General features: G+C 37.4%; 1 protein-coding gene across 5 annotated transcripts in view; it reads left to right on the top strand.

The window, feature by feature from the left end:
* The window catches only part of PTPRK (protein tyrosine phosphatase receptor type K), a 440573-nt gene that overhangs the window by 399364 nt on the left and 24971 nt on the right, over nt 1-16238 (top strand). For 2 of the 5 annotated variants that reach the window (XM_049800782.1, XM_049800781.1), the window contains exons 14-15: nt 3521-3659; nt 10460-10620. In XM_049800782.1, the coding sequence (XP_049656739.1) occupies nt 3521-3659; nt 10460-10620 (300 nt within the window). Of the gene's footprint in view, nt 1-3520; nt 3660-4748; nt 4791-6925; nt 6956-10459; nt 10621-12764; nt 12801-16238 lie in introns of all 5 variants that reach the window. The other 3 variants (XM_049800779.1, XM_049800780.1, XM_049800783.1) reach the window with 3 other exon arrangements.

The following is a 16238-nucleotide window of genomic DNA, read 5'->3' as shown; positions in this document are numbered from 1 at the left end:
GAGTTACTGTCTTTTACTTCAAACTCCTTAGTGTAAGGAAACCAGAATAAATGGATAAGCAGTTGATACCTTCCTGGCTTTCCACTGTTATTCTAAAAACTGGACAGAGAGCTTCATTTTGAACAGTTACTGGTGATCCAAACTCAGTCATTTCTTACAGAATATATAATAAAACACCAGTGCCTACGTCAGGCAAATAAGTAAACTCCCTGTCCTGGTTTCAACTGGGATAGAGTTATTGTCTTCCTAGTAGCTGATACAGTGCTATGTTTGAGTTCAGTATGCGAAGAATGTTGGTGACACTGATGTTTTCAGTTGTTGCTAAGTAGTGTTTAGACTAATGTCAAGGATTTTTCAGCTTCTCAAGCCCAGCCAGCGAGAAAGCTGGAGGGGCACAAGAAGTTGGCACAGGACACAGCCAGGGCACCTGACCCAAACTGGCCAACGGTGTATTCCATACCATGGGACGTCCCATCTAGTTTAGGAACTGGGAAGTGGGGGCGGGGGGATCACCGCTCAGGGACTAACTGGGTGTCAGTCGGCGGGTGGTGAGCAATTGCCCTGCGCATCATTTGTACGTTCCAATCCTTTTATTACAGCTGTTGTCATTTTATTAGTGTTATCATTATCATTATTAGTTTCTTCTTTTCTGTTCTATTAAACCGTTCTTATCTCAACCCACAAGTTTTACTTCATTTCCCGATTTTCTCCTCCATCCCACTGGGTGGGGGGAAGTGAGTGAGCGGCTGTGTGGTGCTTGGTTGCTGGCTGGGGTTAAACCACGACACTCCCTCCATCACATTTCCTTCAGATTTTCTGAGAAGTGCATAGTTGTTTCTCTAAGCTAACTTTTCTGAATGAAGTAACATTGTGAGTAGCCAAGCAATGATTTTAAACAGGACTCTGAGAAGCACCTATATTGCAGCTTGCTCTATCAAGCAGTAAGGGTACTATCTTTCTCCAGGAAAGTGTGAGACAGGTCTTTCATTCTTTCCCCTCTACTCTCTCATCTCTCACTAATACTCCTGTGAAAATACCCCCATCCTGATCAAGGCTCAAAGCTTGTGCTTTTGTATGTATTTTTGAGACTTCAACTTTTGAAGTGCATCTTCAGGTCAGATCCAATCCTTGTGATTCATATTTTGAAATCTCTCAAAGACCTGGTCCTGAATCTCCATCCACACAACTAAATCTCTTGCTCAAGCCTTAGTTATTTTGCAGCTTGATCAGTTCTTACCTTTGCTAGGTCAGAGCCACCCAGCTGCGCTCACATTGTACTCATGGCAATTCCAGACACAGTGACTATCCTACTCCTGCATGCTCCCCTCTCTTCCCTTCCCACGTCCTTGCTGTTTCTCAGTACCCCATACAGCAAACATGAGGTTTTTTTCCTGTTGGCATATAAAGCCATTTATATTTTAACTTTGATTGGTCTTTTGACTCTACTGATTGGCCTTTTGGCTTTACTGCTTATCAAATGTTCATTCATATTTGTCACATCCAGCCCAGCTAATAGTAGACTGGGAGCTGATTCATTTTAAGCACTGAGAATCTCGAACACCTTCTTCTTCCAGTTCTACCTCAAAAGTCATCCCCCTTGTTTCCTGTTAGACAGCATTGTATGTGTATCTGGCATTAGTTCTAGCTTGTGTGTGAGTATGTGTTGTGTGTATGCAGCTACACATGCACTCACCATTTACCTGATCCTGACTCTTACCCCTGGACACCTCAACGACATGTATAATACAAACAAAATATATAGGATTGAGTCCACGCAGGTTATGTATGCAAGTGTGTATACAGGCATGTATTTACATGAAGGAAGAAGCATTTAGTATTTCTCAGCAGACAGAGTTCAAGCTGTTGGGGAGAGAGATAATTATGATGATGAAGTCTTATGATGATGATTAAGTTTTATGATTAAAGTACTGCCAGATCTCTCACTGTCTGCCTAGCTCTCGCATGGGTGTCTGGAATGGAGCACGTTCCCAACTCAGAAGGTTGTTCTGAGGTCAAGTTGTTAGTAAGTGGTTCAGATACTGCTGAGGTGGAGGTTACAGGAACAAGTAATAAAGAGTGATTTTAAACGACAGCATGATCCTTCCCTCAAAAGATAATATGGGTTCCTGCACGTGGAACCTGAATAGAAACAGTCTGAGTAACACAGTTAAAGTATTAGATACCAATTATCCCTGGTACTGACTACGCTGTCTTTCTGAAAGGCCTGTGGAGCAGATTTTCAGGGGAGCGGTAGTCCTTCTCTGGTGTGGCTTCACCTCTGTTTTCGTTCTGCTTGTTTTGGTGGTCTGTTGAGAAGCATCTTAGTTTCAGAGTAACAAGTATTTTCTGTGTAATGACATAGGCATGATGATACCAACAGCTTGTAACTACTCCACGTGCAGCTGCTGTGAGGGGGGAGAGGTTAAGTGGCACCTGCCACATGGCGGGTGGAGAGTGAGAGAAAAAGGGTTAGAGCGAGCACGAGTGTATGTACCCACCCCTGCCTCGTAAGCAAGCAAAAGGCAAAGTGCTAAGCCACAGCCTTAGAAGTAAGAAAGGAAGTAAGAACTAGAGAACTGAAAAGCCATTTCCTATTTTACAAGTAAACACCTCATGGGATTTTACCCGCGGCTGAAACCTATTTATATTTTTTGATATTTTTGCCAGGCTGGAAAACCCCATGATCCTGATGCTTTGCACGCCAGGCTGTGATGCAAAGAGGTGCAGACTGAATGGCTGTTATCTTTCATATATATTCTGTTTTCCTCTCTGCTGTAACCTGTGGCCTTAGCCCACTCAGCTGTGTTATGGAGTGGTTTCGCCTCTGTGTAGAATAGCGATATTTTTTATTATTATTTTATTTTTTTCAGGACCTATAAACAGAAATAAAACTACAGCTGACTTTAGGCTTGGCTTTGTGAATGACCTTATTTGGAGAATCAAAATTCCCAGTAGAATGCCAGGCAGATGCTGTAAGGTGAATTAATATACAAAGGTGGTCTGAAACTGGGTGAAGGAGAGAAGGACTAGAGTTTAGGGTGCCAGTTGCGGCTTGGAAGGGAGAGTGTAATTTACTGTTTGTGAGTTAACGTAATCTCACTAGTCAATGTTAAATATTCCGTATTTAATATCTGAAAAAATAACATTAAATGAAGTAATGGTGATTTAGTTGATAGATTGTCTCTGCTTTGTCTTCTGCTTTGTAATACAGTAACCTGTTTGGAAATCCAGATGCATATATGCTTCTGTATACAGGAAATTATGTGTATATATATTTATATATTTGCACCTGTATACACACATACATAGTCATATACTTGGTGTTGCAAATATATGGGATATAGATTGAAATTTGTAGCATGTCTATGTACATACATGTAGATGTATAAACACATGATGCATGTATCTATATTCTGGCTACTGTATTAAAACACACACATATTTGGAAATTATCACCAATTATGATTTCCTTGTCTCTAGTGCTTACACATTTAAGCAACTTCTTTTTTAATTAATTTAGCAGCAGCAACAGAAGAACCTGAGGTGATTCCGGATCCAGCTAAGCAAACAGATCGAGTGGTGAAAATAGCAGGAATAAGTGCTGGAATTCTGGTATTCATCCTACTTCTCCTTGTTGTCATATTGATTGTCAAAAAAAGGTAAGAAAATGATCTGTGCTGATCCTTCTTTATCGAACAATAATGAAGTGGATATTTTTTACAGGTCTTTTAAAAAAAAAAATTCAGGACCAGTAGCTCTCCTCAGTTTTTGGATGAGTTCGTGTTTCCTGTTGGTTTTGCTGTGATTCTTATGATGGATTTGAAGAGAGGATTTCTTTATATTTGGGATCCAAGAGCTATACATTTTCTCATACTTGTTTACAAGTAGTTTTAAGTTGCAGTTGGAGGAATGTACAGAATATTAAAATGGGTGGGATTGAAATTCATGGAGCCTTTTATTTTTAAAGCAAAGAACAAAAGAATAACTTACTGTACTTTTCATGTTGTAATCACCTAATGAATTTGATTTTCTATATGCAGCTCTAATGAGTTATTTGTATCTGTATGTTATCCAGCTTGCAAAATAATGTAATTTTATACCTCTATTTATGCTCTTGTAAACCTGGAGTTTTTTCTTGAAAGTCATACCACATCACTGTAAAATTATCTAGCAAGTCCTTAGTGCATGAAATTGTTTAAAAATGTATTAATTTGAATAAATTTTTCTTTTTCAGTGCTTTCTTAGACAGTAAGCAATATCGCCATCTTCTGGCATAGTACAATGCTAACTCTGCATCCAAATGCTCCTACCTACTGTAAATTGTGCTACCCTATTCCTCCGTCAGTTTTTAAAAATCTCGACTTCCCAATAGTTGCAACTCTTTTAACCTGGCATAAAAGTTCATAATATGGCTTTATAAATCCGTAGTTACAGGAACCAATTCCTCTCTTTCTGTGCACCCCCTCCCTGGCGGGTCCCCTTCACAGGACATAAGCTGATTTTTCTTGGGTAGAACAAGAACTTTATCTTCCAGTGGTGTGTGCATTGCATTCCCTTGCCTTTTGCAGAAGTCTTAATGAAAAGTATATTTGTAAATGTTTCAAATGCTCCTCTGAAATGCAAGTTGCTATTATTTTTAAAGATTAAGAAAAAAATTAAAACTGTACCTAAGATCATTCTATATGTTATAATTTCTGGTTTGCATTAGATTTTTTTAATTTATTGCCTCTTTACAATTATCCCTGGAGATATATAACTTGGAGAAGAAACGTCTGCATTAGAAACATTAGGTATGCTTATAGTGTTCTGTGTTAGTTAGCTATATATGTGATTTTTCCCAAAAGTGCTTTTACTTTTCTCTGTTGTTTACCTCTGTGGTTGAGAATTAACACATATGCAAAAGGTCCAACTCATCATATGCAAAAACAGTCAACCAATTTTATTTACACATCTTTTGAAAAACAAAAAAACAGTTGTTTCAGGAAGAATGTGTTCTTTCAGGAAGAAATCTCTATTTTATAGCTTTATTGCAAGGTATGTGCTGGGGAGTATCATCTTCTCAGTGCGTGTTGCAGCAGTCCCCTTATGTATAATAGAAGACTCTGTGTGTGTGCATGTGTGTGTGAGAGAGAGAGATTGTCTACCACTATATATTGTCAGTCACTTCCAGATGGGATTGACTAGTTTTGCAGGTAACAAAAAAAATAAGCTTTACATTCAATGTGTTCATTTCTCCTATCCTTTTTACCTCTTGCATTCAGAGTCCTTTTAGACTCGTACTTTCCCTGTTAAATTGTTTGATAAGTTAATCACGTCCAAGAAATGATATTTTTAAATTTCCCCTTTTTTCCCCTTCCCTTTTCTGAACCTGTGAAGTCAGTATCCTCTTAGGAATGATACTTGATCATCATTCTAAAGCACATAACATTTCTAAACTCCTGTGCCATTTTGTATTCAAAATAGGTGAGAAATTAACCTGTTTAATGAATCTTTAATGTTTGACAATTTTTCATCATGATAGTTTAATTGGTTTTCTATCGTGTATGTTATAGGTGTGCCATTCCGTCCCCATCCCCACTTAGGGAAAGTGGGCAGGTTTTTTTTAATACCAGCTTTAGTCAAGGTCTCTTACAAAAAGCATAGAAAGCCTTTGTATACCTGAGTTAATTCAGCACATCTGGTGAATCAGGGTAATCCACATAATGAAGCCAGGAACAACTGTAAAAACCCTGACACATTCACACGTACATAAACACACTTCACTTAGTTTTGGTGGGACTGAAAACTGATCCTTTTGAATCATCTTCTGTAGTGTACATATTTAGTGATCCTTTATGTAGTATCCCTTTTGGTACCTGAATTGACCACAGCTTATTACACAGAAAAGTCAATAAAACAATGGTTTCTGCATTTTCATTGGTTTATTAAGTCGTATGCACAGCCATCGCTTTCTCAATCTGATTAAATGCAGCATTACATTTTATTGAAAAATGGAGTATTAAGCAGTTTTGTTCATGAGTTTGAGATGTTTTAGGCTTTGCCTGATCATTTTGTACAAATTGATTTGAAGTTTTCCCGAATGAAGCTCTTAACAGCTCTCACAGAGTTTTACTGGAGTAATCAAACCAACTAAGAAAAGGGATACTGCATCTTTAACAAGCAATGCCATTTTTATTTTCTAAGTCATTGTTGGACTATTTCCAAATGTCCTTCATTTCCTTCCATTTGTTTACCTTCCATATTTTTAATGCTTAGCATGACTACATCAGCATTTCCATTTACAAGATTTTAAAATAGAAAACATATGTTTGCATTCAGGAAATGTGTGGTATATATGTCAGTACACACATATCTGTTGTAAACATGCATTCTTTAAAATGTGTGTACTCATATAGCTACATATAGTATGCATACAAACATATACGTATACACCTGTGTACCGATAAAGATGTTAAAATGAATGACATGAAATTTGTTTTCTGCTTAAATGTATTTATTAATGCAATCTTTAGTTTTTGTAACTGAAAAGTAAAAAGCATATTTACTGCACAAGATTTGTACACAGCTGTTCATTCGTCATGACATCTAGGTGGTGATCATTATATTATGCTGAATTGCATGTTGAAAATACGCAATCCATTTAATTTTCAAATTTTTTGGCAATAAATGAAATCTCAGCATGTAATTTTCTCAAGTGATCTTTATAAAAAACAAATCATTTTTATATACTAGTGTATTTTTTTTTAATTGCATGGCAAAGTAAGGCTAGTTTGTGCATGAGCAACTTGAAATGCTAACCAAAGAAACATAAATTTTTCAATTTTTTTTTTAAGCGCACATTTCTCTGCTTTATTGACTGTGACAGAGTCACGCTTTTCATTCACCATTGCTTCTCTTTTTCCACTGTCTGTGATTTGCTTGCCAGGAGGAGCTACTATTCTTACTCCTACTATCTGTAAGTAGAATACGGGTGACTTACTGTTTTACATGTTTTAAAGATGCAGTATCCCTTTTTAAAAAAGAAAACCAGTCTCTATAATTTTCCTAAAGTTTTATTGGTAATTACCTTTCTTTATTCTCAGGCTTGAAAAATTGCTTGTATCATTGTTCCTGTTACTCTTACCCTGTGGTTTTTTTTAAAGGGATATTGTATTTCTAACTGTATATTGAGACTTTTGCTTCTTGCTACAGTTTTTCCCATAACTATCATTTTAGTTTATTGTAATCATAATTTAATTTGCATTATGATTCACAGCAACACATCACACTAAGGAAAAAAAAAAAATCTCTTTTCCCATTTCCTAGCTAGAGAACTGTGCTTGTAAATCACAAATTGTTCTTTCTTAGTGTATCAGTTAGCTGGAGGGATCCTGTGCACCACTTTTCCTACGCAGATTGTAGGCAGATGCCAGACCTTTATAAATAGGTCTCTGCCCTACCAATGGCAGAGCAACACATCTACCTCTGCGGTACGAACCTTTTTTTTTTTCTTTTTTTTTTTCAGAAATATTTTTTGTGAAGTGGTCTGCATCTATTGCTTGTGAGGTGCTTTGCATACACATTTTAAAATGTGGATCTGACTATAGGATATAGGCTTTGCATGATGTTTTGCCTCATTGAAGCAAAGCTGACTTTTTTTATACCTGTAGACCAAATTAGTTTTTGTGAGGGCTGCAGCAGTTTTGTCTGTGATTGAGCAAAGCAGTTACACACATTCTTAATTTTAAATAAATGCATAAAGCCCTTGACTTCAGAGGGGATCTGAGAATGCACTCAAGTGCTTTGATGAACCCGTGGTGTCTGATAGTGATGCTCTTCCACATTTTTAAGCAGATTAGTTGACTTCTTTAAACAAACTTAAAAATAAAAAAAAAAGCTAAAATGGCTTAGCTAACTGCCATTCTCCCGTTTATTGTGACAAATTATAATTTCCTTGTTAAATAACAATTGCTTCCGCTCAAGATAATTCACCGCACAGTTTCATCCTATGATGGAGCACTTTTCCCCTCCAGCTCCCACTGAAACACCCACCTGCGCAGGTTCACCCAACTGAATCCTTTAGCAGATAATGAGAATCATTTACACTTTCTGTCAGCCTCCAGTACTTCAACCGTGATTTGCTTAACTATCGTGAAGCATAGGTTGCATGTGCCTTTAGCCAAGTGAAGGAAGCAAAAAAGGAAAGGAAAAACACGTCAAACCCCGAGGGAGCCAGGAGCTGTTGAACAATAAAGCTGTCCTCCTATTTCCCAGCAGCTTTGGGTTGCAGCTCTACAACACAATAGGCCTTTTTAGGAGTTGAAGCAGAGCATACGAATTAGAAAGTAGCTACTCTAATAAGCTAATAACTTGAAAGCCTTAATAGCTGTTGATTTATTTAGCGTAGTTAGCAAGTTTTGTTACAAAGTGGTACTTCAAAGAAGGGCTTAATATAGTCGAGATGAGATGTAATAGTCTTTTTGTTCCATTTCTGAGGTAGCATTAGAAAAAGGCAATCTTCTGTGTATAGAGACTATCTGAAAGGCTTTGAAACTTAAAAAACCAGTCTGAACTAGAAATGCCAGTTTTGTGAAAGCTTTGATAGTATCTGGAACCCAGTTATAATGCTCAAGCAGTTTCACCTCTGAAGTTCTGATGGTCTTCATTTGTTCAACCAGAGTATCATTTAAACCAATTTTTCTTAAGTAAATAGGAATGCGTGGAGTAAATGTATAAAATAAAGCATTCTAGAGGGGACATCCAACTGTCACTGGTTCTTTAGTTTTCACTCAACAGCTGATACACAGAGAACCCCCATGTACACCACAAGGGTTTGATGGAAAAATGAGAGGTTGAGAGACCACCTTTCGGATTTTTGTAGTGAGGGGGTTATTGAGTCGTCATTTTCCAACTAGTCTATCTTTAAATGGGGGAAAGAAAAGAGGGTGGGGACAAAATAAGGAAATGAGTCTGATAGGTGGGAGAATCTTTGTTATTCTGAGTGCTTTGCCCATCTGTATCCTACTTTGTGGCCCCTTACTGTGAGCAAAGACTATTAACATAAGAAACAGTCCTCTTAACATTTTCTTAAATATGCAAAAACATGAAGTGGGTCCTGCCCCAGAGGGTGGTGAGGGTCCTTTCTGATGGATGTGCCCAGGACTTAACAAGTAAATGGGTGGATAATTTACACTAATATTCTCTTTGTCTACTGATAGAGTGCGGCACAGAATATTAAGTTATCAGAGAATAGAGGCAGTCCTTTTAGTCAGAGAAATGTAAGATAAATACTGTCTAAACAGTTAACAGTATATTTGGTGATATTTTATGCAGAAAAATTTGTCAAGTTAAGCTGTGTTTTAAACACGTATTTTGAAGAACCCAGTATTTTTGGCGATGATTGTATCTCTCCCACGTGGTGTCAGATTTATCCAAATAAGCAGGTTGGCTACGTGTTATACTGCAGTCACAGCTTCAGATGAAAACAAGGAGATTTCAGAACAGTGTGCTGTATGTCACAGGTTCCTGCAGAACCAAGGTGCACTTCATGCTGCTCTGCATACTTCCTACTACTGTAGATATATGCTTTAAGAGTAGTAGGCTTTAAGTGATAATTAAAATATATTATCTGCTTCCATCTGACTTCTGGCGACAGTGAAAATCACTTCCAGTTCTTCATCAAAAGGAAAGAATTGAGATATATTTCTGAACTGTGCACTTTAAGGGCTTTGGCTGTTAATCTGAGGGCTTTAGTTGTACAGATTAGGTTGCAGTTTAACTGCAGATACATTTAGAGTGCAAGACTGTTAATGTCAAAATTTAAGTTGTTCCCAAACTGCAAGAAAGGGTAGAGTGGTGAGGGGAGGTTGGTTTGTTTTTTAAAGAACCAAAGTTCAGAATCAGGAACAAAGTGTGGTATCATGTCGTATCTTGTGTACTGAATGGGAAGAAAAACTTCTAGCATAAAAGGTAATATGAATCCATATCGAATAATTATGTTTCTTTTGTTATTTCATAGGTTTTTTTGACTAACAAAGTAATTTAGAAGGTTAAATGATTTCTTCCTAACAAGGCGAGCAATGGGAATGAATTATCCATTTATAAAATCAAAACACAGATTTAAATGGAGATGGTTGATAAAACTGCATGCACAGATGCTTCTTATTTATCATTTCAGTTAAAATGTAATTATATTCTCTAATTTGTTTATATTAGTATAATTGCTGCACAGGAAAAAAAAATATTACCAGGGTACAGAAGTTAGCACTTGAATTACAGCATTTGTGTTTGTACAGAAAACACATGATCGTGGTTCTTTCATAGCAGCGTGCATAGTCTTATCAATTTCATGCTGGAAAAGTTGTACACAGGAAAATCAGCCAAACTTTTCAGTCACTCAGGATTATAGATAATGATTACTGTAGTCATCAGTATTCATCAAATATTAAGGTGGTTTGGGTTTTTTTTTTTGGCTGGGCAGCAAACTTGCCAAGAAGCGCAAGGATGCCATGGGGACCACCCGCCAGGAGATGACACACATGGTGAATGCTATGGATAGGAGTTACGCTGACCAAAGCACCCTGCATGCAGAGGATCCCCTTTCAATCACGTTTATGGACTCTCATAACTTCAGCCCCAGATGTAAGTACAACAGCGATAGATACTCTGGAGTGTAGGTGAATATGGAAACACGGGAAAAAAATCTACTTTTTTAAGGAAAAATGTTGTAAGCTCCAGGTTTTCTAGGGACACTGGTAAACCCAAAGGTTGAGTAGGGATGTTTGTATGTTATCCTTATTGGTATGTGGCCAATTATTTAAATATTTACATGTACTTTCAGTATGCATTGATACTTGTTCCAGGGAAAATATTATGCTTCTAGAATATCTCAATTAATATCTGAAATTGAGTTTGCCCCCATGAGGATATTTAATACCAGCATGTTAAATATTACTGCGTAACTCCATGTCTGTAATGAATAATAATGTGAGGTCCAAATTATTTTATTTCTTTTGGCAGTAAGGACATTATAACAGAAGGAAACTGACAATTTTCCTTGCTGTTTGTGAAGTTTAGGAACAAGCTTGTTAATGTATCCGCAAATTTGCTCTATATTCATATTCATTTTTTTTGTATACTTGCCAACTGCCTGGTCTTGACAAAGTTTGGCAGTTTGGGTTTCTGACAGTTAAGTGTCTAGGTTATAGCTACCACTGTCCAGCACACCTGCCTCCCAGCATCTGCACTATGCCTCGCACAAAAGCAAGATACTCCACTGGCAGACTCAATACCTCAAAACTAGTGTGTAAATTACCTAAGGGACATAATTCTGCCATGGAGCTGGCAGGAACCTCACCTCACAGTCACATGGGCTTGTGGCTTGGCTTTAAACAGATCTGAGCAGCCTAAGCTGCTTCTGAATTGCCATCTTTTGGGAACGGCACTCCACCTCCTCTCTCTTGCCTCCCGTAGTGCTTACTATGCTTGAGCAAAATACATCCCTTAAGGCTCTTAAGTTCTTTCCTGATTGTTGTAAGGGAAATGGATTTTGGAGGAGGGATTATTGCTCAGTTTATTGAAGCTTACCAAACTGCAGAGTGCTAACATTTTAAGTGTCTCATAACCAATTATAAACGGGAGTTTAGTATCAGCCTGTGAGTTTTTCTACACAGTTTTGGCTGGAACTGTTTGAAAATTCTCCCAAGTTTGAAGTCTTATTGGCATTGAAATCTGTGGAGGCAGGATTGCAAAGAGAGTTTGATTTGGACTAAGTTATGGTGGATCCCAGGCAAAGTATCCATCAGGAACCTACATGGCTATTAGTGAGCCAGGGCTGCCAGGCACTTGGGCAACCTTCCAGATGGATTAATGTGACACCAAGAGCCCATGAGCCCCAGCCACCACAGCTGTCCTGGCTGGTTGGCAAAGAAGTTTAGCATCACTGTTTTCCAGTGTCCTAGGTATGTGATTTTTGGGGGTGTTGGAGGATGCAGTTCTCCTGACCATCGTCTGTGCTGAGGCAAAGAATCTTCCAAGCTTTCAGGGTTTCCTCCTATGCAACAAACTTTTAGGCAGATTGCTTGAGAACTTGAGCTCAGTTTTGTCACAGATCCATTGGTATTTTAAATTTTTGTTCCAGGTTGGAACAAAACCAAATTCTGGATTCCACCATTTCTGTCTGAAACAGCGCATTTGTCTCTGCACAGTTCTAGTTGTGATAACAAAGGATAAAATTCTATGACTTTTGTTCAAACATCTGCATCTGTGTATCTGTGATTTTCCTGTACTCATTAAGAGCAATATCGTTGGCATTGCACACAAAAAAGCTATTAGCTGTAAATATGTATATAATTTTTTAAAATTACCTGGAAGACTTTAAAGAAATACCATTTTATTTTGAGATGAGCTATTCAAGTAGTACATGAGAGGATGGGTTTAAAAGGAAAGGGCTTGGATCTATGAAAGTGAACCTTTATTGTGAAGCAAAAGAACAATAGTGAAGGAGAAGCCCTTTCAAAAACTAAATTGCATGTAATGTCTTTATTTCATTTCAGTAAGAATCTCTTTGCCTTTGTCATTACATTTCCAAAGTCCAAAATCACTGCCTTTCATTCCCCTTTTATTCAGGATGCTTTCTGAAACTATATGCATTCTGGTTTTCTGCTGTAACAAAATTAATGGGGTTTAGTTATCACTTGGTTATACTCTGAAGTACATTGTTTTTATTCTTAACAATACACAAATTGAAGGTAATATATTTCTTCATGAGCTTTGTTTTCCTACAGTGCCCAATGATCCACTTGTGCCGACAGCTGTGTTAGGTGAGGACCCTAGTCCTTCATTATCCATTCCTGCATGAGTTTCGTTTCCTTGCATGGTTGAATGTTGAAACAGCTTGTTTTATGTAAAAGATAGCTATGCTGTTGTCAGAAAATAACTCTACACTCAGTTTACCAATTCAGAATTAAACTGACACTGCTTTTAGAATAAAAATTATTTTATGTTCTCATTAAGAAGTTATTCCTAGTCAGTGCTAAGTGAAAAATAAATGAGGAAATAGGTAAATGGAAAATAGTAAAACTTTTCTCCCCAGAGCATTCAAACTGACTTCCAATGAACTGGCATGGGAAACTAGAACTCTATTAAGAAATATACAAAAATAAAATTCAGATCCATATTAGTATTATTTGGCACCCAAAGCTCTATTTTCTAAGTAACAAGAATGATATGAAAAATAAAAAAAGGGAAAAACCTCTGTAATATCCAAGAGGAAACAACAGCTTTGTAAGTTCTGTACAAAAATTCCTGTATACATATATTAAAAAGTTTTTCAACTTTGTACTTACTTTAAAAAGAAGAACAGATGTTGGGAGTGGCCAGGCTGCTTATTTCTATGTCGCATCTAACACTGAATGCATGTTTTAAAGGTTTTTTTAAAAATACGAACATAAAAGTATAATTTGTACCCAAGTTCTTGGTTTGATAAACACAATGTGCAATACTGAGTTTCAGTCAGTTGCTGAGGTTATTTTAGGATAGAAGAAAAATATCAGGAAGTGGATATGAATATAAACTGAAGTTGAAAATTAATTTCCTAGAAGTAAAGCTTAAAGGGACCTGGAGGCAATTTAATCCCTCCTCTGTTTTGAGATGGGACATTATACATATAATAGAGACTCTTTCTGGCAATTGATTGTCTACTGTGTTTTAAAAATTTGTAGTGAAGAGAATTCTGCTCTTGCAGTGGCATGTTCCAGTGCCTTGTTCCCCCTAAATAAAAATAAAATTCAGATCCATATTAGTATTATTTGGGACCCAAAGCTCAATTTTCTGAGCATTAGTTCCTACTAACTGGGTGTTACTACCGAGTACTATTGCTGCTCACCCTTATTTTTTCCTAACTAGACTAAATCTTCATTGCTGTGGATTGAGCCATTTCCTTTTGAGAGACTCATAGAAAATATGGAGAAGTGACACACTCCTGTCCTTTTAAAACAGTCTTTTACCCATTGAAAGGCTCACGTGTCCTCAGTTTTCTCTCTTCCATTGAGTTAAACCCAGTTCTTTCACCCATCATCAGGTAGCTGATGTTTTCTAAACTTGTTATCATTCTTTTCCTCTGAACACTTTCCAACTCATAGGTCGAATTTTTTAATTGTGTTACCCAAATCTAGTACAGTTCTTAGAAGAAGTCTCAATGCTGAGCTGAGTGGAATAGGTACCCCCATGCCCTGCTTGTAGTGTTTCTGCTACCTGAACTGTATTTTGTCATTTTTATTGCGCTCATGTTGCTGACTTGTATTGAGTTACCTGCTGAAATCCCAGTTATCATTACCGAGCCCGTTACTCCATTTTGTAGTTAAACATTTGACTTCCCCTTCCTACACACAGTATGTTGCATTCACTGTTTAATTCACCTTGTTGATTTTTGCATTGTCTCCCAAATAATCAAGATAAGTTTGAAATCTGATCCTGTACTTGTGAAGTGCTTGTGGTGCCTTACCACCCAGTGCTTTCTGCCCATACTGTCAGGGTATTTTCTATCCCATTATGCAAGTTGTGAGTGAACATATTGATAGAAAGTATACCCAGGAGGAGCCTTTGCAGATCTTCATGTGACGTGTCCTCTGAGACTGACAGCAAATGGCTATTTGTGAGTAGTCTTTGGTCTTTGTCAAGCTGGGTATACTCACCATGTGGGAGATTTATCAAGCCATATTCTGCCTATTTCCTTTTGATAATGTTGCAGATGCCGATCTTTTTAAGAAAGTTTATAACCATCAGAGCAGTTAGATGCTGGAGCCTTCCACTTGGGCCCAAGGAAACCTAACCATGTGGTTTAAGAATTTTATGAGGGGTGGTGAAATAACGCTATTGCCTGAAAGAGCAAAGGGGTAGACTCAGTAATTCTGAATACTTCCCAAAATTAGATCAATGGACTTACAGAAAATGAGTCTTCTCCCAAAATTCTTCTAAGATCTTCATGTATCTTTTAGCTTTATTTCAGGCACTTACAAGCTACATAGATACTATTTGGTGATAGTTGTCAAGCTATTCCTAATAGCTCATTTAGGCTATAAGCATATTCCAAAGGTCAATGTGTTACCACTGCATTGTGGCAGACACAGACAAAGGCAGCTGTGAACAGCGAGGACAAGGGCTTAGTTGAAGAACAGTTTAATAGCTCCTGTCTGCATTTCCATCTACTGTAATAGTATTTGGGGCATGATAGTCTCCTGGTATAAGCAAAGCAATGTTAGTTGGAAGTGGTAATATTTTTCATTGTATGGACTGAAATAACGGAGAGAAGTAGACAAGATTTTGGGCACACCATGTAGAAGGGGTTGGATACCCATAAGCTTGTTCCTTTGGAACTAGATCATTTGGCCTACTCCAACTCCATGTAACCCTTGCTTGGCCCAGCATCACAAAACAGTTTTTCTCTGTTTTATATAGAGATGAGCAAAATTTTGTGGGCTCTAAATTATAGAATGTGTTATTTTATATGAAGCTCTTATTACTCTGTAGCCGCACTAGGTTTCTTTTTCTTCATGTATAGGTTATTAATGCTACTCTCCATTCTGTGTACATTATCACTAAGTTAGTATGACAATTTTGCTTTTCTCAAGTCCCTATCATTACATTGATGGCATAATAATGTGGCCCTTATATTTTTAAAATGGCTTTCATTGTTGCCTTTTGTGAAGCTTTAACAACTTTTAATGTCATTTTCTTTTAGTCATTTTCTAATATAGTCCTGAAATAAATTTCTTATGTTCTGTTCACTCATTGTTTTTTGCTGCTTCGATGGGTTAAAGTGCCTATTACTGGTAAGTACACTGTGAGGAATGGGGAGAACTGCAAATCCTGAGGTGGTTTGAAATGTGTATGATTTAATATGGGTAACACTACAATAAAAAGTGACTGCTGCATGTCACTTGCATTATTAGGCAGTTTAGTGAGGCGTAAATGTACTGAAATTAGCAACTTCTGTGACAGTTCAAAGAATTGGGTTTCTTACTAGGAGATCTCATTTCAGAAGGCATTAACGGGGTTTGCATTTTGGTGGAATTGCAGAAAATCCAACCCTTGGTGTGTTCCTGGAGTGTTTTACTTCCTAATCTGGATCCTTTGCAAGGAAAATGGTAAACTGATTTCAGAGAAGTGTAGGGGGGTTTGGCTACCCACTTCTCATTTTGGTAACTACTTTCCAAAAAGGTTTCAATTAGAATTTTTCTTCCTCTGTAAATTCATTTGAA

Source organism: Accipiter gentilis, chromosome 5 (genome assembly GCF_929443795.1).
Source record: "Accipiter gentilis chromosome 5, bAccGen1.1, whole genome shotgun sequence".
Lineage (NCBI taxonomy): Eukaryota > Metazoa > Chordata > Aves > Accipitriformes > Accipitridae > Astur > Astur gentilis.
Note: the sequence above shows the minus strand (reverse complement) of the source record. Positions and strands in the feature narration are given on the sequence as shown.